At 41.9% G+C, this 27,739-nt stretch overlaps 1 protein-coding gene across 7 annotated transcripts in view; it reads right to left on the reverse strand.

The window, feature by feature from the left end:
* Positions 1–27,739, reverse strand: part of ARVCF (ARVCF delta catenin family member) — a 272,468-nt gene that overhangs the window by 18,481 nt on the left and 226,248 nt on the right. For all 7 annotated transcript variants that reach the window (XM_068412186.1, XM_068412188.1, XM_068412183.1 and 4 more), the window contains 3 exons: positions 27,003–27,074; positions 1,732–1,859; positions 623–773 (listed from right to left, as the gene is read on the reverse strand). In XM_068412186.1, the coding sequence (XP_068268287.1) occupies positions 623–773; positions 1,732–1,859; positions 27,003–27,074 (351 nt within the window). The remainder of the gene's footprint in view (positions 1–622; positions 774–1,731; positions 1,860–27,002; positions 27,075–27,739) is intronic.

Genomic DNA, 27,739 nt, shown 5'->3' on the forward strand with positions numbered 1-27,739 from the left:
GATTCCTGCTTATGGGCAGGTGAATGCTTATTTACCTCCTTGGATAGGAGCTAGTAAGCACTGCTGAAGAACTAACTTGAAGAAGAGTAAGTTGTTTGGTGTCCAGCTTCTACAAGCAACTACCATGTGAAAGGATGAGAAGGGATGGAGGAAGCAAGAAAAAAGGGACAATTTTAGAGCCCACCGCGCTTCCCTAGGTTAGCTCAGCATACCAAGGGCAAGACTCCCACTCTAATCTAAATAGCAGGCCTAGGGAGCAAGGTCTCTGTAACCACCACATGTGAGTAGGAGCACAAGTGCTATGTCAGCCACAGCTAAGGAAGAGACAAGAAACCTCTTAACCCACCCACTCCTCTGCACACCTACACACACTCCCCTCTCCTGCAAAAATCTACATCTGTTCTGACTCCTGAATTAGAGATCTCCCCTCAAACCATGGCTTGTTTGAATGGGCTGGAAATACATTCTGAGATGACAGCCCTCCACTTGGTGGCTACAGAGTAACCTTAGGTAGCGCAGATGGAAACTGCCTACAAAACGAATCCTCAGCCCAAGTGACAGAAATGTGAGGTCTCTCAAGGTATCCAAGATCCCAGCCTCGTTAGAAAAGTTCAGAAGATACCTATAAGATCTTTATTGCGACGATCCATGGAAAGGTTTCTCAGAGCAATGGACACAGCCCTTACAACCTTGTCAGAGTCGGACTGGAGCAGCTCCACAAGCACTGGTAAGCCTCTTTCCTTCCGCACTGTTGCACGGATGTACGTGGACCACTGACCAGAACACACAAGGGAAAAGAAACAACACAAAGTATTGTGAGTTCATATATCTGCCCCTTCCTTGCCCCTGGCATTTCTTTCAGTGCTGTAACTAATTTTTTTTTTTTCTGCAAAGACTACTTAGGTTGTGCCTGCTGAGGCATCTATAACTTAACCCATCATTCAAGTTCATCAAGCACCAAGGAAGGAAGGATGTAGAAGTTCATCCTACAGCTTAGCAAGCTGCTGGGGAAAGAGGCCAGAAATAGAAGTAAGGAGCATCATCTGCCAGCATCTGTTCTGTACACACCTCAGGGTGAAAACACATCCCTCTGGATTAGGAAAAAAGAGGTCATTTGGAGGGAAGAGTAAAGCATCCAAAGCATCTGTTATCTTCCCCCACCTCCGATTTCATGCTTTTATTCTCTTTCATGATTGATTTTAAAATACAACTGGATTCAAAACAGCTGTGAAACACCATCCTGCTGATCCTCAGGCTGCTGCTCAGTCCCGCTTTGCCACGTGGTTCTAGAAGTGATTGGGCACACCTTTAAGAGAACTGCCTGATTAGTGCTGGGGATGCTTCAGAGAGGATATCAGAGGACACACTGGAGTGCAGTTTCCTGAGCAATCTGACAATCCAATTAAGTATTCAGGACACTTAACCATCTAACAACGGGCTTTTCTGAATGGCCGCAGCAATGGTTAAGTGGTTTTAGTAGTAAAACATGCTCATGGTTAAATCATCATGAGCCCAGTGACACTTCTACTACCTAAACACCATCGGTCCAGAAGATGCAAAACATCTTAAGTGGGCAAATAAGATGGAAATAGTTTCTCTGGAGTTCCCATCTCCTTCCTTTTTAAAGGAGATATAAATGCACAAAGTAACAGTGCGCTTACAATGGGACACAGCTTTGTTCTTTACTTACACAAAGGAAACAAAAGACACTAAAGAGAAGACTTCACTCACCGTCCAGTTGCCAGCACTGAGATTCTGCAAAGCCCCTGCTGCAGCTTCCAGAGTGTTGAAGTTCTGACTTTCGGTGAGGATGGAGAGGTAAAGTCGGACCACATCTGGCTGGTACAGTAACTCAAAGCCTGCAGAGGGTGAAGAGGAGAACAGAAGCAAAAGAAACAGAGAAGGCAATGTATAAATAAACACATAACATATCTTTATTTAATCACATATGAGAACAGCCAAGAGAAAGCTACAGCACAGAAAGAAGGGCTTCTGCCACATACAGGACATTTTATGCACAGTTGTTGAAAATGGTGCACACAGGACATTCACCTGGGCTGAAGGCCCCTTTGCTTGCCTTCAGGTCGACAATTCTTTCTGAAATCTGTGCCTTGCTCTATACTACCTAGGAGGCTGAGTACCTGTGTGTAATAACAAGGTGACAAGAGACAACTTCTGTCTGCAACAATTCTTACTTTGCATCTGTAGACTGGGTTGCAAATTCACCTTGCACTCCTGTTTTCATTCAAGTCTCTCTCAGTACCTTTACAGACACAAACAACAGGGCCAAAGAGAGCAAGCTACACAATCACATCAGCCAGCCCCTTCTCACACCTAGGTGACCAAAGAAAGATGCAAGATGTCAAAGTGACTAGAATCTCCAGTTGGTAGGGGCAGGGAGAAATGCTGACTTCAGTTCAAATATGAGGTAAAGAAATACGCAGCATCGTACCACACTGGGAGACTGCGACAGACACGTATGTTAACTAAATATCCCCAGAGTCACTATATCAGCTTTGCAGTTTAAGCATGACAGGAATGAGAACTCTTTCCAGCTCTGCCACGGATTTCCTTTTATGACACTGAGTAACTGACAGTAGCATCCATGTCTTGACTTCCTCATCCAAAGGATTAGGATTTATCCACCCACCCACATTAAAAAGGGGGTCTTAGGCAAGAACTCCATCATTTCAAGTTGTTGCATATTTAGAAGCAATTTTTTTCTTTCTTCACTAAGTGTGGCATGACACACTGCATCGATGAGGGAAGAATATGCAAGCATACAGTTAAAGGACTTGCCATACAAACACGATCTCAAAGATCATGGTGCTGTTCAGATTATGTGAACAAAAAACTAAATCCCCTGAAGTGTTTTGGTGAGTGCAGGAAGGCACAAGCAACCTATGGTCAACATAGACTCATCTGCAGTCACTGTAGCTGGAAGGTATTCCTGGACTGATGGCTTTTGGGGTGTTTGCAACAAGTAAAGTTCACCGGGCATTACCTAGGAAAGGATTTCTGGAAAAATATGACATGAAAGAAAGCATAAAGGTGTGAATGAGGTTGGGGGCAAAGAGGAAATCTGAAATTTGTTTTGAGCAGAAGATTTTTTTATTATTATTTGTACACACGAAAGGAATGTTTTTCACATAACAAGATGCTGTCCTAGAAGTGTAGCATAATTCAAGGCAAGTTTTCCACAGCAAGACAGGAAACCTACAAACACAAATCACTTCCTCTCTTCAGTACTTTCTCTTCAAAATCACCCATCTCTCATACACATATTTTTCAGCACATATCACAGATTATCATCTTTCAGACATCTCAGATCAAACCTAGAAGGAAGAAAACTGAACAATGCTATCCTATCCAGTGGATAGCCTATCTTTTTTTTTTCTTTTTAAAATTCTCTGTTCCTGAAGGCTTTCTGAGATTAAAGCCTTACATTTCAAACCTAACTGTTTCTCCATATTTTTCATACTAGTTATTGCTGTGGGGCTATGCGAGTCAAGATTTCAGAACCCAATACTTTGAACCCTCTATAACACTACCCATAAACACAGGCCATGTTAACCCCCTGGATATACAGGGCTTATTTATTCCACTGAAAGCAAGAAAACACACTTCATTAGCCAAAAGCTTCTTTGCTCCATACCAAAAAACTGGTCTATGCATGAGGACCCATGAGCTCCCATGTACTGGCTTATACTTGCCCTGCTGAGCTTCTCACATGCATCCCAGCACACTTGCCTTCTTCTCAAACGACGGGATAGTTAACCTGCTCCATGTCTGTGACCAGTTTTAATGCCACCACTTGCTTGCTACGTGACACCCTACAGATATGCGCAAGCCACAACAGATGGCAATCCCCAAAGGCATCCTGCCAATCCATACCACTTACTTTCCTCTTCTCCAATGTCCTCTCCTCGTGTGGGGATCATTGCCCTCTATATTGAATGCTGAGAAAAACTGTAGTTACTTAATACACGAAGCATGAACAGTTGTATAGCTCTTCTCCATTCCTCGAATAAGTTTGTGATTATCTGACTCCAGTATGACCTTCATATCACCTTTTTCCTCTGCCACTTCACAAGGTGAATTGGCAATCTAAGAACTCCTCAAGAAAAACCACAACTGCCTGATAAGCGTGAAATATTCCTTTCCTGAACACTAATACTTAAAAAATCTCTTAGGACATCTTACTGGAATTTTGACACTGTGTTATTTTAAGGAAGCTTTGCTGAAATGTAAATCAGATCAGCAGAAGGGAGGAAGGCAGGTTCATTAACTGATAATATCCCATACAGAACATTTACCTTTCCTGTATCTGAGCTCAGACTTGCCTGTGGTTGAACAGCATGCAATTGTTCAGCCAGTCTTCCCTGATGGCTTTGTTTTAAAATGTCTAGTCATAACTTTAGCATACTTGGAAATAGCCCCACATGTTCACCCTCTCCTGTTATTTAAGTGCAGACTACAACGTGCCCTTTCTGTTAGTCTGTACGCTCCTTTTTGGCGGGACACTCTTCCTTCTTCGCAGCACCTCATGGTGTATGAATATTAAGATGCAACAACCCTCTCACCTCTGCTTACCTCCTGTGGACAGAGCTGCATTCCAGGCATGCACCTCCCACCTGCTTTCTGCCATTACTTCTCTTCATGCATGAAAGCCTCTCTCCTTTTTCCTTCTTACTAATGTAAAAGCATCTCAAAAATGTCTTCACCTTCTCTCTTCAATAATGCACAGCATTTCCCCTACCAATTACCAATATATTTCTGCTTTGGGGCATAATCCCTTAGCCTGTATGGTGGATGATGTCCACCCCACTCCACACATCCCCACTTTCCAACTACATTTATGCCTCTGTCCCATCAGGATCTGTTTTAAACAGAGTCAGTAAGTGCTACATACCACATATGAAACTCTGTCCTCCCTCATGTCTTCCCCTCTCCCCTCAACTGCTGCACGCTTCCAGCACTGCAGCACTCCTGTGTCAGCCTGGCTATGCCAGAAAAAGGCAGGCAGGAGTTGCTAAAACAAAGAATTATGAACGCCCCACATGGATGGCTGCTCATTAGCAGAGATGAGAACCTAATAGCAAGAAAGTTACTGCTGCACCGGAGGGTTTTTCCCTCATTGACAGCAAGCTGACACTTTTCATAAGCGTTATAGTCCCTTAAAAAGAAACAAATAAGTTTTATATTTTCTCCATCTGCCTCCTGTCCTAATGAATCCAGCTCTGCTATTTATAGGATGCAATTTGTCTGAATTATTATAAATTTCCTTCCAGTGTTGTGTGGAGGCCCTGCACATTTTCCATGAAGTGCTTCAAGCTCATTCCTGGGAAGCACAGCTGGTCTCACCTCCATTAAGCACCTGCTTCTCTTCAAAACTGATTTCCTTAATTTCAAGATCATCTTAATTATTTTTTCAGGTAATGCTACTTTTGTGCAATATACGGCTAATTGCTTATATCCATTTTTTAAATGGAAATGAGAAAAGAGGGTCATTAGCGATAGGTAATACATCAAACGAGAAAAATATCCACCGTTTCTCTTTTTCTTTAAAAAGCTGTTTTAATTATAGCCCAGATTCAGCACTACCCTTAAAAGATAATTTCTCCCAGAATAAATGAGACACTTCCAATGGTTACGGATTTGTGCTGAGTTGCAATCTACACTGTTTCCTCCTGGAAAAGCATGAGGATAAATCATTTATTGCTTTTTTCATTGGAGAAAGCAAAGTAAACAAGTTCACTATTAACTTTTGCCTTTTAGAGAAATGGAAAATGCTTTGGACACTGATGTCATTTTGAGTGTCAGACATTTTACAGCATCTAAGCATTCCTCCTAGCTAATGGCACGAACGTGTATACAAAGGAAGATCTTCCACAGTAGACTCATCTTCACCAACATGCAGCAGTCTCATCTTTCTGAAAAAAGGAAAATGAGCTTCTTTGCAGCAGAGTTGCTCAAAATTGGCAAACGGATTCATTCTGTGTGAAGTTCATGCTACCAGGAGATGCCAAGTGGATTATCCTTTATTTGCCCACAGAACAGTGACAGCACAGACAGCAGTTTCAATCCTGAATGGAAAACACCTGAGGAATTAACTGGGGGTGATTAGACATCTCGACCCATTCAACCCTCAGTCCATATACTGAGAATGATGCAGCAGTTCCTGGATTATCTCCTCCACAAACCTATTTGCTCTCATCTTGGCAATGCTGATCCTGTGCCTATACTTAGCTACATTCTGGCAATAACATAAAATACTGCACCAGGTGCCTATCTCCGATACGCCAGCTTAATCCCAAATTCAGACAACTCTTTGGAGCAAGGCTGCCAAATCTATTCCCCTTCACCACCCATCCCATTTAGGATTTATTCTCCCTCTATAGGCGTGGAAAATTATACACATGTGGATGCTGGTCAGATGAGAGTTCTACTGCTGTAGCAGAAATCTGCTGCTTCATTTTCTATCCATACAAAACCTCTGGGTTGCTGTTTAAAAAGAGAGGCAAATTTCATATGAAGCTGGAAGGACGATGGCAACACTGTAGGAAAAATGAAAAAACTCTTAACCCTAGAAAAAAAAAAAAAGATCCCTAAAACAAACTCTGATAGCTACTCATTCTTGCAGTGTCCATAGGCATGCTTACATCAGTGATTTGATTCAGACCACTTTTGAAGTGAATTTCCCACTTACTGCACTTTGGTTCCCAACACAATGAAGTGGCAGCACCACCTGGACTCCTTTGGGGATGAAAATAAACCAAGAGATGCACTCCAGGACCACACTGAGGGTGTGCTGGCCATGAATGGAAGTTCAAGGGCTGATGTGCTCGTACCGAGCCACCGCACTCGTTAACGTGGCCACGGGCTGTGCCGGCCAGCTCCGAGACGTGACCAGCTACCGGCAGATGGAGCGAGAGGAGCCCCAACTGCAACTTCTCTGCAAGGTCATACACTAACAGACTTCGTGGATTAAGAGAGCAGCTCCCTAAGCAACTAGGAAGCTATGAGCCAAAAGAAAGGGAAAAAAAGAAAAAGAAGTAAAAACCAGTAAAGAATCATGTCAGTAAAAGAAATGAACAATTTGATTCTGCAAGAAAGAAAAGCTCCACAGATCCTGGACTCCTGCCCTCTGCCAACATCAGGCTGGTAACTTCATTACAGCCTGTGTAGTTCATTGTTTGCAAGTTAAACAGTTGTAAACCACCATTCAGAATTATTTGCTACAGAAATGTTTTCAGAACATGTAAGCAGCAAATCAGTCCAGCAGTTCAACGCTCCCCTTCCAGGAACATCTCACCCCGCAGCACGGTTTTACAGTAGGCTACATGAAAAACCCCATAGAAGGCAGAGGGAGGCAGCTGGTTACTTTTACAAAAACAGTAATCACATCCTTAAAAAACCTGACCCATCAGCTCATTCCATCTGTGTGCTGTGCTTCAGCACCCGGTGCACAAAGCAGCTTGAACGCCAACATAAACTTGCAAGATTCTTCTAATTGAAAGGCTTAACAGCAGCGAAAATGCAGCCAGCTCCAGAGCCAAATGCTTGGCATAACTGATGGAGAATGCAGCTCGATGCAGATACATGTAGAATACCGAGTGTCATACAACAGAGGCAACAGCAAACTTCTGCCACGAATGGAGAAGAAATAATAGGTGGAAAGTTCTGAATAGTCCCTATAGCTTTCGCTTCAAGGTACAGTACAAGTCAGGACAGGTATTACGCTTACTGCAGAGATTCAATCAAGAATGCAGCATCCACCAGTGAGCAGGGAGCTCTGCAGACAGACAGAACAGCCTTTGAATAGTATTGAAAGAACAACCAGAATAATATGGGACACACGAGACTCAAATCAGGCTTGAGGAAATGTTTAAGAGGAGCTTTTCTATTTAGAAAACGAACACCACAGTGTGTGACCTTTCCAACTAATCTACTAAGTCACACACAAATTCTGAAATTATGTAAACTCTCCCAGCTTACCAGGTCCTCCCACAACGAAAGAAGCAATGGTACGCTAGTTAAAAAGGGAAGCAAGCAACTCCCGACCCCAAAGGGTGTAACAGGAATGTTACCAGCACTACCAAGTGTGGAGCTATGCAATAAAACAACACAAGGAGCTAGGCTGACTGCAGGGACGACAGAAAGGCAGCAAGGGAAGGAAACAGGAGGGGAAGGCAGTGCAGGAGAAGTAAGGATGCCTGGGAAAGCAAACTGTCTTTTGCTATTTCTATTATTCTTTACATTTCCCAAGCTCCGCAAGCTGTCATCAAAGTAACCTGTCCTACAGAGAGCGCTTTGTAAGAGGTTGGTTATACTCCACTTCATATCCAAAGAATATGCAATTCAACAAAGAGATGGCTCAATTAAACACAACCCATTTTGACCTTGTGTGAGTTCCAGCACTTCTGTTTTCTGTGAGCAGACATTTTAAAGCTAATACAGTTTTCCCTTTCCAAAGGACCCGCAAGCAGCGTTTCTCCCAACAGCGTTTGACACACTGCCCAATAACAAAGGCTTTTTTCAAGCCTACGCAGCGAAGTCTCTTGGCAACTGGAGATGTTCCGTTAACAACCTTCTCTCCTCTGTTCACTAATCAGCAGCAAAGGCTCTGGAGGACCAGTACTTAATAAGGATCTGAACGCTGCTGCAGATAACTAGAGCACTACACAAGCTACTAGTTCAAAAGGGGAATGCGCTGTCCCCATAGGCCTGTTAGGGAAGGGCAGGACATACCTGGCAGCCAGGCTGATGCAGAGGAGGGAGAGCTGATGAAGGTCTCCACTGAAAGGGAGAGGAGGCACGCGGGTGAACTGCGGCACGTTTAAACATTTGTAGGTCACCTTTGGCAGTGTTTTTTGTTTGTTTTTGAGAAACACCATTGTTACAAGCAACAATGCTTTGGACCCAAAGTTAACATTAAGCCCTTTGGCTGAATGATTAAAATGGATGGTTCATGTAAATACTTCCTTTACCCCAGTCCCAGAAGACTTGCATCTGACCTTGGAGACTTTAAGTACAGTACATGAAATGTTCACACTTGCTCTCTCGTCACTTTCTCTGATCCAAAGTTATTTTTATTTACTTCACAGTGATAACTGAATGCATTTTCTTTTAAATGGAACAGGACAAACGTTATTCCAAAGGCAAGTCTGTTCTGAAATGCAATTTGTATCTAAAAATCAAACATTAAACAATGTTCTCTCCCTCTCTCACACACAGAAAACACATTGCAGTCTCTGCTTTATGAGCTACATATCAAAAACGATCTGTTTGGAAGTACAGGTTCCCTTTTTCCCATAACCATTGTGTTTGCAAGCCCCCAGAATGCTCTCCAGGCCCTGCATCACCACTGCAAAATCTCAAAATGGGACTTGGTTCAAAATCCTGGCTCACATATGCAAGTGAATAGGAAACTAATTCTCACCAAAGGTCTGCCAGCTCTGCAGGGTTTCACAGCCTGACACTGCCAGCCATACTGTACTCCTGCTAGCTCAGGCTCACCTGACACTCTAAGCTAGGGGTGAACACTCTCTTGCCTGTAGAAATTGTGTGTCTGTGGTAGTCCTAAGGGTTGTTGTTTACTCTTGTCTCAACCACGACAGTACTTTAAGACAAAAGACAGATCAGGCTTATCACGCCAGTGATCTCACTGACAGTGGATCAATATGACAATACAGCAGCAATGCAAGTGCTCCCAGATGCAGCCAATCTTGCCTGCTGCCTCCAGGGAAGCTTCTTCCTGAAGCTTTCAGGTTGGACGCATGCCTCTAACCAGCTGATACCAAAAGGACACTGGGCACATCGATGATGTGCATTGCACTGGGGACTTCTTAAACAGACAGCAATTCGGCACATGCTCACAAGATCAATACCAAGCGTGTCGTTGATGTGTTATGTTTCCCTGGGAGGGAAAACCTGAATTTCCAGATGCCGTCTGCCACATAACAGGAATATCGGAACAACAGTGGACAAGGTCAAATGTCCATGCTTATTCTTTCAGATTTCAGTGCTGCTGCTAGTATTGACCATGGATGCTTCTGACACGTCTGATCCTGTCTCTGCGATGATTCAGGATCACCCATGACTGACTTGTTTTCTTTCTCCTCTCTGAAAGGACCCAGATGGTAGTGCTTGCTGATGCTCACATGCCCTGCGGGGTCTCTCCTTGTGTGTGGCACCAAACAGCTCTGTTGTCACCCCTCCTTTTCAGCCACAGATAGCTATTTGCAAGGATTGCACAATCCACACTGGAAATAAGAACATTGCCTGGCCCAGAGGCTTGTCTGGCTTCCTGCCTTTGGACCAGTTACACCAGTAGCTCAGGGAGGTGTCAACTTACTGTCCTCAGAGCTGCAAGCACAAGCCAAGAACATGTGGGGATGCCACAATAGTCCAAATCCATAGCACAGACAAAGATCATTCCCCATTTGCAGCTCTGGAAAGACACGGTAATGAGGTGATGCTACAGAAAGCCTCATCTGATACAAGCAAGTGTGAAAATGGACCTCTCTTCTTAATGGGGAAAGCTTTTAAATGGAGGAATCTCTAGGCTGGAACTTGCTTACTCTCTGCCGTGGTAGGGCTTGAATTCACTGCTTTTTGGAGCATATTGCAAGCCTTTTCCATTTAGCTAAGGTTTCCCAAAGGAACAAAAGAAATAGAGATAGCTGGCAAAGCTGATGAGGATTGGGAACTTGAGGAAAATTACTACTTTCCAGATTATATAAACAAATGTGTTTTTACAACTGTACATTCATGTGTATGTGCCAGAACATGTGTGTTTTCAGGGACTTTTCCTTAAACCGAAAAAGCCAAAACCCGGTAAAAACACTTTCCTTACAAAACCCACATACAGCTCAGTAAAGCATGCTATTGCTTTTGTGATCATAGCTGCCACGTGATGCCGCTGAACCAGACCCGAGATCTAAGACAGACTCTTTTCACTGTTGTTACTAGTGCAGATGCCTAATTGTCCAGTCCAACTGTCAGAAGGTTTGAGCTTACTGTATAGAATGTATTTATTAGAGAGATACTGAGCGATTCCCTGAAGGAAAGACCATAAAAAAATTACCCACAGCTATGTTCAGTAATAAAATACAATGTGTTGCTGTTAGTATCTAATCAACAAGTCCAAGAGCCTCATAACACAAAAATGTCTCACAACTAGAGTCATCACTGAAAATCAACAGCACTGTTAAGGGACTCCTTCCTTCCACTTGTGGCTGCCTGGACATAACCATTTTCTTTCCTCTGGTCTTTTGTGTGTGTTTAACTAAGGATCATGTGTTCCAAATTGCCCTATTTTTGGCCTCAAGCCCCTGTAAAACTCAGCTTTGCGTTTCCAGATGCCAATCAGCTGCTTTGACTCCAGGAAGCTAACGAGCTTTTTAGCTTCCTCCCGGCTTAGCAGTAGAAAACTGTCTGCAGAGAAAAGCTTATTGCAAAAGGAATCATGCATTGGTCCTTGGCTTCAGATGCCACTTAAGTAAATTTATGTTATGAAAAAGATTCTGACATTATTCAGAACTGTTTAGACGTTGAACAGCTTTATAAACTTACTGTCAGAAAACCTCAGCAAGTAGGGAAGCACAGAAAAGGGGAAGAAACACTACCCAAGACAGTTGCCGGGCAAAATAAAACAACCTCCATGATAATGCTTATTTAGTTGCAATATCCACATGCTCTCAGACATTAAGTACTGAGATACGCAAGAAAGGTAGAAAAAGCACAGGAAACTTTCTCACCTCTGCAGACCTCTTAAGTATCTTCTTTCCTGTCTCCAAGACAGACTGTATGACATGCACTGGATCCCAAGGCTGGGTATGGTCTCAAGTGCCCTCCCTGCTGTATGACTTACATTGGACACAGTAGGGCAGTAAATGAAAGCTCATATGGGGCTATGGAGTGGCAGAGAGGCCTCAGTGCCAAATGGTGCAAAGCTGTAAGATCCAGCATCAGGTGGGAACTGACTGGAGAGCTCTGCGCGCACCCACCTGCGAGGTGGCAGCTACGGAAAAGCAGCCAGCCATTCGGGCAGCCTGGCTGGTGTCAGAGGGGGCGATCGCAGCCAGTGGCCGCTGCTTTGCCTGGATGCAGCGGCCACACTCCCCCAGACCTCCATGGATGGTATTTCTCTCCACCGGGCCCATGCTGAGTCTGGGTGTGGGGGGACCCACAGCACCTTGTGGGATCAGCCCTTCTCTGCCTTTACGCACTGGGGTGCTGGCACTGAATCTCAACCAGCAAGGCAAAACCAAATCCTCCATCGCTCGGGAATTTACAGAAATGGGATTGCTTTGTCACGTATGGGACTACGGGGGTTTCCACTGACTGTGCTTCAAAACACCATCCTGCTGCTGAGGGCCTTTCTGCTTGGTTTGAAAGCCTGCACACTCCTGACAAGCATCTGGATGTACCAGCAATGGACACTGCTTAGAGCTGCGACAGACAAGGATCGACAGACAGTATTTCCACTCGGGCTGGCATCTGTCAGGTTCTCCCGTTCACAGCCTGTCTGAGTTTTATCTTCAGTGCCAAGGGAAAAACATCTTCAAGAAAAAAAACTAAAATCTTTAGAGCTCACACACACTGAACTATGCTTGGAAGCCAATTTGAAAACTTCTTTCTGGGTTACTCATCCTTCACCAAGTCTACTTATACTTCCATTTCTCATCACGATTTTTATATAAAGTCTCATAAATGGTCATAAGCCATTACACAGGTATTTGGTTATTCATATCAATTCAGTTGCTTGTTAGAGACCTGTCTGCTTAAGGCAGTGAAAGGCAGAACTCCACAGCTTGAGTTCCTCAAATAAGAAGGAAGAATAAAACTGTCTATTCTGCAGTGGATTTACCCTCATGGAAACATCAAACAGTTCAACATATTTCCCAGTAGGAAGGAAATATTTGGATATAAACAACGAACCTTTTTTGGGTAAAGGTTATCTGAATCCAAGCTGCTAAGAAGCTAGCAGGTCCAGTCCCAGCCTAGAGAAATGGAAGGTCAGTGATTCCTCATCACCAGGACTAGCACTGGAAGCCTGTTTGGTTCATTACAGGCAGTCCTGCAATCTTGCCTTTATAAGCATTTTATAAGTGCCATATGGAAAGATTCCCTCATGTTATTAAATAATTTATTATATGCCAACCCAAACACTTCCTCCAATCCTGTTTGTGTCCTGAAATTGCTAATTAGATCCTGCTACAGTTTCCAAAGTCAAAAGTGTTTCAGTTCCTCTCTCCATCTCATGAAAGCTGCCGCATGCACCCAAAAGCAGCCCAGTGCTTCTAATCTGCCTCAATTACAGTCACTATGCTGCTGTCAGGCAATTCAAGTATCTCCCAAGCATCCAAGAAAAAGAATATGATGTTTTCAATGTCAAATAAATGTCAGGCCAGAGTGAAAGCAACATGAACAGAAGTTTTCCTTCAACTTCTCTAACAGAAAATAGACCTTGCAGCCCAGGTTTTCACGGTACGGTATTTGGGTACTTAATTCTCATGGATTTAAGCAAGAAACCGTAATGCCTTCAAGAACAGAGATTTTCCACCCATCCTGAAAGCACCTTATCCAGGCAGGAGCTACAGATGGTAAGAGGCAAGAGATGTTGCTGCTCCTCCCTCATTTGAACTGGGATGCACTGGGACGTACCACATAGAAGGCGCCAAGGAGTACCCTCCTCCTTTCTGCCAACCATTCTCTGCAGCTTTTTAGAAAAACAGGTAAGTGTCTGCTTTTACAGAATTGTAAACATGTCTGCTGTTTGATGCACTGACTGAGTATCTGATAATCACAGGCAGAACTGACACAAAACCAGCTTTGCCCACAGAATGACAGGTTTCCTGGAAACATGGATCTTGCTATAAAACTTAAATTTGGACCAAAATGCAAGATAAGACAACATGATCTAGTGAGAAGTAGCTCTCTGAAGCCTTATCTGTCCAAACACACACACATTTTACAACCACAAATAAATCTATTTGCAAGTTTACTGTGGAGGTTGCTCATGCCTATAGAAAACTCTGAAAAGGCCAGTATAGGCGTAAATAAGGTGAGATACTTCCTCAGGAGTATCAAAATTTCCATCATGTTACAACCTATACCCATTTCTAATCATTCATATCATATAATATCATATAATAATTCATGTTATGAATGCCCTGATGGATTCTCATGGGCCATCTGAGTCCGTAGCTGGATCTAGAAATAGGCCTCCAGATTGCACTGGGGGGAGTGGCACCAAATTTTAAGTGTTTCGGGGAAGCTGGGATCCAGCCACACAGAAAACTGCCAATACAGTTTAATTTCAATGGGTTTAATCTCAGCATTGCTTTCAGCAGGCAAGTATGTAGGATTTGGAAAGGACCTGCTTGTTAGGATTTAACTATTAAGCAACACCTTGCAGAACTGCCCAAATCTAAGTCACACATGCCTTTACCAAGTCTTAAGCTTCAGACCCCAGCACTAACCTGAAGGGAAGTACTCTCCTGGAAGCAGTGCTCAGGTAATTGAATAAATGGGATTAGGTCTCATGCTCCTAACACCCACACTTTCTCATTCCTTGAGAAATCCCAAACACACAGCAATGCAACTAACACCTCAGTCATCCTTGACACTTCCTAACTCTGCAAGCTGCCTTTTGTGCTCTCCAGTAATGACTAGCACGTTTTATGACTCAATGTACAACGTATCCCCCAAAGGCGAGTGGGAAACCTGCATTTGCAAGGAATGCAGACTTCCAATTTCCTAAGTATTTAAAGGTCATTGGGGACACCCCAGGTAAGGCAGATCCTTCTCTAGATCTTATTTTTGTCCCCTCACATTTTGGACGAGTCTTTGAAGATGCTTTTTCTCATCATTTTTAAGCTCTCAGCAGGGCAAGATGCAATTATATGCTCAATCGTGATTACGGATTTGCTGGTTGTAATTTTAGAGGTCTCAAAACAAAACTTATCAAATACTCTTCCTGGCTTTGTGTAAGAGGGACAAGAAGAACTGACGTTTCCAAATGGAGCGGGCTTGCTACCTGGCTTGTTAGCATGAGCCAGCAAGAAAGTTATTGCTTTAGGAACCAGGAAACCTCATCTCTGTTCCCAGATCTGCCACTGGAATGCCGTGCAACTGCACAACTCACTTCAGCAGTCCGTGTCCCCCTTTCCCTTCCTACTCTATTTCTTTCTTGCTTGTCTAGACTTGGCCTGTTCAAATAGACTGTCACAGTGTGTCAGGTACTTACACTTTACTGGGGCTACTGGTAAAAAAGAATACGGAGGTGCTCTAAATGTCTCCTACAAAGTCACCAATACCCTCAGTAAAGCAAGGAGACCACAAGGCATGCAAAACATGACTGAACTGGACACGAGGTGGAAGGATTGCTCTTTGCATATCCTCCTTCCAGATAAGCCTGAATCATGGTCTATTCCTAAACAGACAAATAACACTTCATGCTATTACAGACTCCCAACTTTTCCTACGACCAAGACACAGAAAATTCAGGGCTGAAACTAATGCTTTGAGAGGCTGAAATAAAAAAGCTCTCTCCTTTCTACCACATACTGATCAACTTTCACAGTGATCACCTGAAAACGCCTGGGTCAGCAATCGGGCTCTCAGCGGGTTCAGAGCAATGAACAGTTGGATTGACATTGCTTTCCAAACCACGCAGAGGTAAGATTCCCCTCCCTCCAGGCGACAGGTAAATTTAAGTGTCTGCTTTACAATGTAAAATGCCTGCCTCTCACTTCAAGGTCATTTTTCTTCAATCCACAGTTAGAGGTATATGGCACATTAAGTCATATCATTCCCCTGTCACGTTGGAGAAGGGGGGAGCTTTTAAGCCTGTGCAGAGCACTCAGGGTTATAGAAATAAATATGGCTTTATATAGCAGCTTTCACATTCAGGAGATCTCAAAGTGGTTTATAAAGTAATGAGTCAGATAATAGGAATGCAGCAGCTGTGTAGGTAAATGCACTAGAAATGAATGCTGAGAAAAGAGAAGTCTTAATTTTTTTATTCTCTTTATTGGTCTTTTTGCAAAACACGACTGCAGCTTCAGTCTGACTAATGAGCATCAGTGACTTCTGCAATTTAGAATGCACAGGTTATTTGACATTCCAGTTTATTTTAATTTTCAGATTAACTCTATGATTAAAGCTCTCCATTAACTATAATAAATACTGTTCAAGTAAAAGTGGAAAAAAATGCTAGACACCTTATTGCACATACCTCCCTCTTGGCTGTGTTATAAGGAAGGCCTCCTTGCCTGATCTCTAGTACCTCAATTTGCAATTAGTTCAGAATTACACAACTATTTCATTTTTATTCCTCTTTCTCTCCCCCATCATTAGCTGTTATAGCAGACCCTCAAAGACTGATTCATGTAGTGTTGTGAGACCTCCATGGTTTACTGTGCTGGCACCAGAGAAAGTACATATTATAAGCAAAAATATATTTGTCTTTTATAAAAGCCTAAATGTCTCCTACAATTGGGGCAGGGGGGGATGAAAAAAAAAATAAAATCAATCAACCTGAGATCCACCAATTAAGATGCATTTTGCATATATACTCCTTTCCCAGGTTCCATGGGCAAACAGGCTCTCTCATTCTTCGTCCCATCTGAGTCACCTAGCTAGCTAGCTGTCATGGATTAAGTTGTTTTGGAAAAACCTTGTCCCTAAAAAAAAGTGCTGTTTTTTTTCAGACAGACTTTTTTTGGCTGACTTTGTAATCAGTTAACAAGAGTCACACAGAACAACTAGATTGAAAGAGAGTGTGGGAGGTCACCTGGGCCAGCTTCCTGCTCAAAGCAGGCTCAGTGCTGAATTTAGACGAAGTTATTTATGGCTTTGTCCAGTCAGGTCTTGAAACCCTTCAACGATAGAGAACCCTTCAAAACCTTTCTGGGGAACTTGTTCCAATGCTTAATTACGGGGCATTAGCCTGCATTTTTGTGGGCAAAAGAATACCAGACAGGACAGCTAGAGTATCCCAGACAGACGCTTTACGTAAGGCTTGAGAGATGTCTGTCTAGCATTGAGTTTTGAAAGCATCTGACTCACATAGGCCGCTGAGAAAGCTACCCACATTCCTGTTACTCCTAAAGGCACAGCCTTCATAACACTCACCCGGAGCTGTAACTACTTCCTTTACTTATGTACACACTATTTCTGGAAATCTGGCAAGGGATTTAAATCAACATTACACCATTTTTCTGCCTCAGCTGTTCTGAAACTTTCTGCTGCTCTCTCAACTTGTCAAGTAGCTTCATCAGCTGAACTTCGCTGCAGTGCTTTTGATGGACACAAGAGACAACAGCAACTTTGTGCAACAAGGTTTTTGTAATTGATTTTGACATGAAATTTCATCTCTAAATTCCGACAGAAGCTGAAGTTCCTCTTCCTTGCGCTTCACGATAATACTGGCTAGGCAACCGGGACAACTTTCTGATTCGCATCCCTCTTCAAAGTATCGTCTCATTTTTTACGCTTATGCTAAAAGGGGGGAAAAGTCTCTGAGCTTTCATTGTTGTTGTTTCTTAACCAAAATGGAGTAAGTGGCATGGCAGAAGTCTGACATAATGCAACAGGGATGGATGGAGTGAGTTCTTCACTACAATGACTAAGTCCCAAGACTAAGGCAGTTATAGTTACGTGGGATAAGCACCTCCCCACCAACTCCTGCTTTTATTCCTGGCAGACTTTCTTGGCACACATTGCTATAACTAAAGTCAACGTTGTAGCTGGGCTGTAAAACTTGCCAAGGTCTCAAGTTATGTATTGGTTTCTGTATGTACCTATCTATAAGCATCATAAATAATAAATAATACAGTTGAACTTCTCCATAAAACTACACAGTAAGTGTAATATGCATAGCAAGAATACAAAGCAATTCATAGTATCACATATTTTCAAAATACTCTCTACAGCATGAACTCCTCAGTCCATTCACACAATATCCCATTGGGGCAAGCCACTACCATCCACCTTTAACAGAAATTATGGTTTTATTTAATTTTTCTATCACTGTGGTGCTGGCAACAGTTGTGATACACAATACTTAGGCAGAATTTTGCTGTTTTGACAAACATATCACGTACGCTCCATCTGCACTGGTTATCACGGCAGCAGTGAAAACACCAGTGATTGTTCTAGTGAAGGCAGTGGAAGTAGCAGACACTTCATGAAGGAGTTCACTATAGCCCTGGCATCTGAATGCAATTAACTTGCCTAAGGCCACTCGGCAAGTCAGTAGCAAAGCTGGAATGTGAAAATGAGACTTTCTTACTTCCAGCTCTGTCTTTTGCCAAAGCTCCAGATTACTCTATCTCCTTAGTAGCTGCTGTAATTGAGTGGAGTTCCTGCTGTTTTTCATAGGCTACTTTATTATGCAAATATATATAGGCTGTTCTAGTTTAAGATGTTATAACCACATGCATAAGTCTCATTTTCTGTGCATTTATAACTTGGCCACAAACTCACATCAAGCTGGAAAGGGAATTTACCACCTGGGATTCTTGTCTTTTGAAGATACTGCTAGTTATTATAATAATCTATATTCTTGAGTGTCAGCCCCAGGCAAGAAGGAGCTGGAAGCTGACTACTAGAGTTATTTTATAGTCCCATGAGAGTCACAGGTGAAAGAACCTAAAGGTGGAGAGGGAGAATCTTGTCTCAAACTGCCATCTTTTTCCCCCACACACACTGAGGAAGACTGAAAGTTCAAGAATGCAAGAAAAGGATAAAGAGGAGGAATAGTTGTGAATGTTCACTCACTACTTCCAGGATAACCAAAGTAGCTTAGAGGTGCATCAGATTTTTCTCATTCAGAAGGAAGAGTCTGAAACAATTCAGAAAGAAAGCTGTCTTCCTAATTCATCTTGCCTGTGACCTCTAGCTGTTAAGATAGAGGTAGAAAATACAGGGAAAAGGAGGAGCTCTACAGGCAAATAAATTATAGCACAGCCAAGAAGTTATGGACAAGAACAACAACCTTATGACTTCATGAAGGGCTTCACATTCTCAGCCCTGTATAAATATAGAGCTGAATGAAATTCTCGTATCACTACAACTGTTCCTCCTGCCTCCTCCTCCCAGCAGTTGTTTCCCACTGCTCCCTCAGCTTCAACTCCAAAGCTACATAACCTAAAACTGAAAAAGACATTCACACTATGAAGTGTCCATATAGGGGGTGGGGAGATGTTAGAGGCATATAACTATCACAGTTGAAGTTTCTTCAGTTCACATCGGTTATATATCCCCCTCCATGTAGCAGAACTCTTCAAGTTCCCAACTCATATCTTCCCGACACAAAAGGAAGGTTAACTGGGCAATTTATAGGACAGTCTAGTCACACAAACATTGTGCTTCCCCTTACTACAGCTGCAAGAGCTTTTCTGTATCACAGATGCTATCTCACCTCTGCCAGCAATCTAGTCTGTCTCATCTGTAAATACAGTTCTTGCCTGGATGTCCCCACGGACGAAGCAAGGGACTGGAAAGCACGGCTCAGAGCTGCAGTGTCGAGGCATTTGCAGAAGTGAGACAGCAACCATTTGACAAACATGGTAGCAATTACCAGAACACAAAGCCAAAACTATTCTTCACATTCCTGAGCAGACAGATAACACCACAGTAAGAGCTGGTCCTGTAACAGTCTCAAATTCCTCTCACATGACTTGGTGGAACAACTAAACCCCACACAGCAGAGCTGTGAGGCTCTCAGCAGCATTACTGTACACAGTCACTGCACAGGGTTTCAGTCAGATGATTAGTATTTCTCCTGGAAAAATATTTGTTTCCACAGTCTCCAAAATGAGAATGTTGTAGGATAGCATCATATTAATGAGTGAAAAGAATTAGCGGCAGAATTCAGAAAGGTCATACACACTTGAGAAAAGCAAGGTTGAACTGTGAGTCCTTATTGATATTTGAATATTCCTGCAAAAACAACTACTACGAATATACAATATTAAACATCTACATGAATGCAAGTGATCACACCCACCAACGATGACAGTAAAACTACACTTAAGGCAGACATGCATCTTCCACCTCAAGACAATGCTGATCCTAAGACATCGCATGCATATGTCACTGGATAACAAATGTACCTAGTGGCTGACAAACACTGCCATACCTAGGTAACTACTGAACTACAAACATCACTTAAGTCACCTGTATGTCAAGAGAGAGCTAAAAGGATATAGCACTTAAAGAAAACCACATTTGGCCTACAAATGAATAGTAACATAACAAAACAAGCAGACCATAAGAGAACCTTGGACACTCAGTGATGTTCAGTGATATAACTTACCTCCCTCTACAAAGGTTTGCTGACTCCTACACAACAGAGCGCTTTGTTTTATTAAATCCAGATTCTAGCAATGTAATGCCATACAAAAGCATAACTGTGCCCTTTACATGTTTGCCAAAGCCCTGTTGCAGCAGCATGCACCAAGATAAAAGCCCAAAAGACTTTGTCTAGTTGCTGCTGTTCAACGCATTGCACAACAGACTCTCGCTATGGGTACCTGTGGGTAAAACATGCTAACTGGGGAAACTCTGCTGCTTTAACTGCTCAGCTAGTTCAATACCTCTTAAAAATAGTCTTGTTTTTTTTGAACCTTATGCCACTGAGTTACGTAGAAAGAAACAGAGGTTGTTCTACGGACAACATCCTTCAAGGCCAAGCTGTTCCAGGCTTACTACCTGTAGAAAAGCTACAAGGAAGGAACAATCCTTAAGGATTGTGCTAATGATTTATTTTATGTGTGCATGATTTATTTAGCTGTGCAGCAAGGTGAGCTTATCACAAGACAAGACTGTGAATCACTAACTACTAGGACTGCTTTAGCAATGAAGTAGCTAAATAGCATGGGTATGACACAAATCTACCATAAAGAACTGGCTGATCCTGGCAACAGGCAACACACACTGAGAATAGCTAGTGACAGGGAACATCATGACAATGAAAGTGTTTATTCAACAGGTTTCCAAGTCAGCTGTCCCTGAAAAGCGTGGCATACCCTTCTACCCATTCCTTTACCTGCCTTGTTGTCCTACATAAAACTTCTCAAGCAAGAACTGAAGAACATTTCTAATCATGTAGAATCCTGTAAAAAATCAACACTCCTACTGGAACAATTTTCTGTTTTAAGGAAGTTTTATCAAGTTAACCATTGGAGACAGAATTTTGCACTCCATTTAAAATCCACGCTAAGTAACCATTAAACCCTCTCCGTATCTGACTCATGCAAGAAATGCATACGTCATTAAAACACAGGTGTCACAGAATGTCAAGACAGGCTACAACTCTTAAAGGCTTAGGCCAGTCTACTTGAAATGAAAATAATCATTGTTCTATAATACACTTGGTATTAGTTCAAATTGCTTGAGTTGTCATGTTAAGAAAACAAGAAGCTATTTCAGACTCATTCTTTTCATTGGAAGAAGATATGTTAGGGCAGAAACAAGACAAAAGACATAATAGTACTCCTGGGCCACCAATTCACATTCCAGCTGCATCTCCTCCATATGATTTTTCAAAGCCTTCAGTTTCAGCCATAAACTTACGGTCTATGTTCTGCATAACCAAATTTAACAGATCCACAAAGATCGCAAGTAAGAATTTCTACCTGTAGAGCACTGTGCAGCAGGCCAGGAAGCAACCCACTGCCATGTTTCAACCCAGCTTTGAACAAACAAGTGGCTCAACAGAAAAATTGCAGAATATTATGACAGTAAAAGTAGAGTATTCCAGAGCAATTGGAAGTCAGCTATGGAAAGAGTACGTACATAAGAAAGGAAAAAATCCACATGTGCCTGCTCCAAATTCCTCGCAGATGTTGAAAAAAAAAAAGAATGAGAATTTACAGGGCTGGAGAAAGACTGGCAAGGCCAGGCTCCATATGAGAATTTTCCTATTCAAGGTATAAATTTTCTGACTCAAAGCATTGGAAGACAGATGAGAAATCTTTCACTGCTTTGTAAATTATGAAAAACACACGGGACCAAAATGAACACTCTACTTAGTAAAGCAACAGAAATAAGTGATACTTAATAATTCTGATAGGAATTCTCAACAACGTGCATGAAATACTTAAAAGATGTTAATATAAGAACATGTTACTTGCTCTCACAGAGAAGATCTTCCCAGTCCCTCAATTTCCACTAGCACGCACAGGAGGGGTGTGGATGGTACCATTAATCAATCAGCTCTACTCACTTATTCACAATACAACAATCAAAATCAATGACTGAAGGGAGCTGGAAAGGGCAGGTAAGTGCTTGAGTCAACTTGTGAAGATTTTAAGAAAGCAAATTAAAATGGCAGTGAAATGAGAACAGCAGCAGCTAATCTTAACTACAACCCTAAAGTCAGAGTAAAGCTTCAGCAAAGTTCCTCTCTCCCCACACTACACGTTGCCTTTAGCTGAAGACAAATTGCCAGCATTTTTGTAATCTACTAAGTTAAAGTCATTACCCTGACAGTGCCAGGAAGTCTAATTTCCTGGAGCAGTAACACAAAGATTTATAAGTGGATTTAAACACTCACCTTCTGGAACAGAAAATCTATCATCAGCATCAGGCTACACGGAAAGTGACTGAGGATTTCAGATAACGGAGAAAGAAGAAATTCACCTGCTGACAAGTTCACCCAAAATCTCATTCCCTACGTACACAGGCTGCTGACCAGGGTAAACGTATACACAAAGCTGAGCTTTCAAGTAAATTCAGCTTTTCTGTGACGTCCCTGCTGCAACAAAATAGACTTGTTCAACTAGAAGCAGCTTTAGCACTAATTCAGTATTTCCGCTCGACTCTCTCCTAAACTTACATTCCCATTAAAATGGAAGTAAGCTTAAATAAACAAAATGGAAAAGATACATTAATAACCACTTTAATAACTGATTTAAAGGACAAAATGAGTTAGCTCATCCACCAGGTTGAAATGTACCTGCCTATGTCTCCTGATGGCTGAAACCTTTCAACTCCCTAATGAGATAAACTGAAACCATAGCTGAACTTCAACACCTAAAGAACTTTTAAAGCATCTACTTTTATGCCATTAGATGTGTGTGTGCATAAACAAGCCATGAGATTTGCTTAAACCAAATAGCACAGAGGTCTGGATTTAATTGGGAATAACCTGCTAATTCCATATAAAAAGCTGTTTTGCTCTTCTGGACTTTCTCCTCCCATGTTCCAGCACTGATGAACAGAGGCAGACAATCCAACACCTTCCAGACCAGGAGGATTAAATGTTACAACCTTTACAACATCTTCGGAGGGCTGACACATATCAACGCTGATTCTTTTCAGAAAACCTTTTTCCACAGTCTGCCATCTGAGACACCGGTTTCCACTGCACAGATATGATTAATCCTGATCTTCCCTCCAATGCATGAGCCTCCTGTCACTATTCCTGCTCAGAAATAAGAACTCTGCTAACAAAGCAAAGGAATTGTACTACTCTATGTATTTAATGGGCACACAGGAGAAATCAGCATTCGCGCTGTGGTAGTGCAGAAGACAACACGCTGCAGAGGAGACGGCCAACATCACTGTCAGTGACCTACTTTATATTGGGGAAGGGATTCCAGCAAGACTTCCCCCCTCCCAGAAGCAGGAATTTTTGAAAGTACTAAATTTAGCAAGGTCCCAAGGACAGCATTCATATTTCTTGTCAGTGCTGTCCCCTTCTCATATGGCTCTATGCAAGCTCTTATCACTACCCGAAAAATTTATCCTCTCTCTCTCCAACTGTCAGAAAAAAATATTCTCCTTTCAACAAAGAGGAAACAAGAAGCTTCTCTTCTACAATCTTTCCTCATGAGGACAGCAGTACTCTGGACACTGCCAGAGCATATATATATTTTTTTAATATCAGATGAGACAGCTTCTGAAAGCGCTGCAAGTTCTCCCGTCTGACATTATCCAGTTTCCTACAGATAACAACCCTGAACTGGAAGCTTTCCCCTGCCAGAATGCCTAGCACATAGAATTATTAAAGGCTTAGAAATGGTTTCAGGGCTGCTCAAATACTGTGCTGCAGCAAAATCTGATTTCCATTAAAAAAATCAAGAGCAATCAGAAGAAAAGGAGATTCTAGTTCATATATTTGAAAAAAAGAATTGCCTTCCTTCATTCATTCCTCTCCAGACCAAATAAATTCCAAGAAAAAAAAAATTACTAGCATTTAAGCTAGGCAATAACTCACAAGACCCTTCGGACTGTTCAGGATATGATCATGTTCCTAAGCTGTCTTGTATAAAGACTGAGAAAACCTCTGCCTCCCACACAGACACGAACCCGTGCCCACCCCCCAGCTAGAAACTATGAAAGTTTCTGGTTTTATCATGTTCGGCTACAGGATAGGCAGAGATTCCTGCAATTAAGGTAATTTGGAGACCAAACGAAGCTTCCAGAATGATAGAAAATAGGTCTGAAGTAGCTCACTGCATCTAGTTCATGGTTTTTCAAGTGATCATAAGCACACTATCAATTAAGCTCAGTGATCATACCTACGAATATATTATAGGGTAAGTCATGATGTCAAGTTCTTGAAACCTCATCTTTAGATCCACCAGATATGCACCATGGATGTCGACTATAAGATTACAGGAAACTTAACAATACTGCCCCCCAATATTTGTTAACTACCACAACGTTCATTTGCTGCACTGCATGAACAAACCTTATTACTGCAGTTTCATTTGCCCACAAAGATTCCAGCTGAAAACTCACTTTAATATGGCTTTAATAATACATGAAAGAGATTAATCTATAATTGTTGATTTTTGAAATAGCACTTCATTGTGTCACTCAAACTGAGTGCTTTTGATCATTAAAACTTTATGATTTTTCAATCTTAGTAACGACGTCAAGCTTCAGCTGGGAGCTGATCTCATCAGAGCCAATTATACTCTATGGCATAGATCTGACTGGAGCTTTTAAGGGTTTTAAAACTACAATTTTATTTTTCTTATCTTACCGAACAATTCAAAGTCCTAGCTATCTTGTTCGAGCCTTTAATATCCAGGAACTCTCATGTAAACTAGATGCTTAGGAGGAAACTACTAGTAAAAAAGCAAACAAAAATGCATCACTGAATTTATTTTTTACTCTTAGCACACAAATGAATAGTTTCTCGTGACTTTTTCCATGTCAAAGGGCTTCTTTTAAAATGCTGCAGAATTAATCTCCTGACCTAATCTAGCATGAGATATGTAGTCAGACTAAAATCTATTCTGCTTAGATTAAATGGGGATATCTCAAAATTATCAAACAAAACCTCTTCAGGACTGTGTGATTTCCAGCAATTGAATACGATAACCAGCCACGTAAGCGCAGAGACACATAGACACGTGTCTCCCATCAGATACGCCTCAACACTTCTACCATTAGCAGAGACACATGAAAGATTTTTATCTTAAAAGAAAGTCATGCAAGATCCATTTCTTTGCAGAAATCCTTGATTTCCATCTTTTCCCTTTAGTGGCACCTACATTCCAATCACATTTAGAAAGGAATGAAAGTGCTGAAGCCCCTGCTATATTTTGCATTCCTTTCTTGTTCTGCACCCTTAAGAAGTCTCCCTGCTCTGCAATGTAACCAACGCCCAGCCCTGAACTGATGGCATTAAAGTGAAGGTCGGCTAGGAGAGGTTTCCTGCAGCTCTCCAAACAGGATGGCATTGCACCTTCGAAGAGGTGCATTAATATCTTGTGCAATAATGCACCAAATGAAAATTAGTGTTTAGACATTAGCCTAGAAACTGCACCCATTGTACAGGGTGTCTGTAAATGGATTAGATCCATCTATATACTGGGATTAGTTTGCACACTATCAATCAGAGCTTCACTGCCCATGAATTTAAGTGAGAGTGTTGCACTTTAGATGTGTAATTACTATACCATTACTGACTATTGGTACATCTCTAAGGATGTTAGATGTGGCCTTGGTTGCTGCCCTCAGTTTAGAGTAAGGAACTTGAAGCACAAAGTAGTTGATTTGATCAAGGTCACTAAAGCAGTATAATTCAGGTATCTCAAGTCCAAGGATCTCTCCATTGAATCACACTGTCTCTTTATACTCTCTGAAATTGTACAAGTGATGCAGGAAGAGTTTAGGATTTTCCTTCTGAAGAATACTCAGGTAGTTCTTTGTATCCACAGATCATTAAGGCAAGGGTGCTATGGGAGAGCTCTTCCTGCAAGGCTAGGCTGACAGGGTGGCACTGCAGCAGTTTCCATGACAATGGCTGAATCTTTGCAATGACATTGCACACACTTCAAATGAAAACCTGTGCAAGTCTCAAAACACCGTCCAATACTGTAAGAAGTCTGACGAGATCCCAAATCACCTCCTAATCTCCAATTAAAAAAAACACCATGCATGCAGGAAGGGAACGCAGATTGTTTGTGAAAGATTTCACCTCTGACAGAGCTGAAATACAAAAGCACAATGCAGAAAAACTTTCCTGTGAACCTCCCAATTCTGGAAAACTACAGGTACTACTCACTACTGACAGGGAGGAATACTGTATTCAGGAGAAGACTGACTATCAGTACAGACAAAAAATTGAACTCAATTGAACAGAGATGCTAGTAAGGGAAAAGGTTAGTGATAAGTGCACTCACCTAATGCATTTCATAACTCCTTACATTCACGTCTCGTGCAGGCAATTTGCAAATGGAGTTGTAAAGGAAGGGAGCGTGCACTCACCCCTCAATGGAGTTACAATCACCTAACACCAAATCCGATGGGCTTCTACAAGATTCCACCCATTTAGTAGCTTTATATAAAAGCTGGTTATACCCAGTATTGAATACAAGATAACAACAAGCACTAACACATCTATTATTTCAATTAACTGAATACGAAAGAAAGATCAGTGCGATACGCTCACGTCTCAAGCTCCTTTAAGAGCCTCCAGCTCCAAGGCTACTTGTTATTTCCAAAAGCACAAACATTAGCATTACCTTTTGCTGCTTCAGACCGCTTCGGCAAATCAAGTGTATCAAAATTCCTGTCCAAATCTCCATTCTTCTTTCCTGTGCAAAAAAAATAAGACAACAGATGGAAAAGACTGTCAGCATACTGACAGGTAAGTTACTGTCGTGCATCTACAAGATGAGAGAAGATACAGACTCAGAATATAAATCACAGACTATTACCCATATTTGTACATATCTGACTTGCAATCCAGCTGCATAGCTGTGGTTTTAGCAAGAGAAACTTAGGGACAAAAATCCGTGCTACTTTCAGGTTGATCTGCAAACATGCTTAGCACCAGCATTTCAGTGGGTCTTAGGAGTGCTTAAAATCCTGGAAAATTGTGCCATTTCCCTTCTTGGCAAAGCTATGCCTCTCCCTCAGAAGCCCAGTATTTACTTGTTATTTTCACAGAGGAATTTTGATCTGAAGCTTAGCTGAAGCAGAAACTGAGCAGCAGAGCAATATACAACAGGCTTACTTTGCAGCCTCTATTCTCATTGCGACTATCAGGCAGGAAGGCCTGGATTTAATATATTGTGCAGGCAGCAGCAAACAACTTAACCTGGAATTGCTCCTCAATCAATAAAGTGCCATTTTCACTATTTATTAGAAACTAACAGAAATAATTCCCTACTTTTGCTAAGAGACAGTTCCAAACCATTACATCAGCTTTAATTTATACAATCCTTCATAGAAAGCAGAACAAAACCTAGGTTTAGGT

The sequence above is a fragment of the Nyctibius grandis genome, chromosome 14, assembly GCF_013368605.1.
Source record: "Nyctibius grandis isolate bNycGra1 chromosome 14, bNycGra1.pri, whole genome shotgun sequence".
Taxonomy (NCBI): Eukaryota; Metazoa; Chordata; class Aves; order Nyctibiiformes; family Nyctibiidae; genus Nyctibius; species Nyctibius grandis.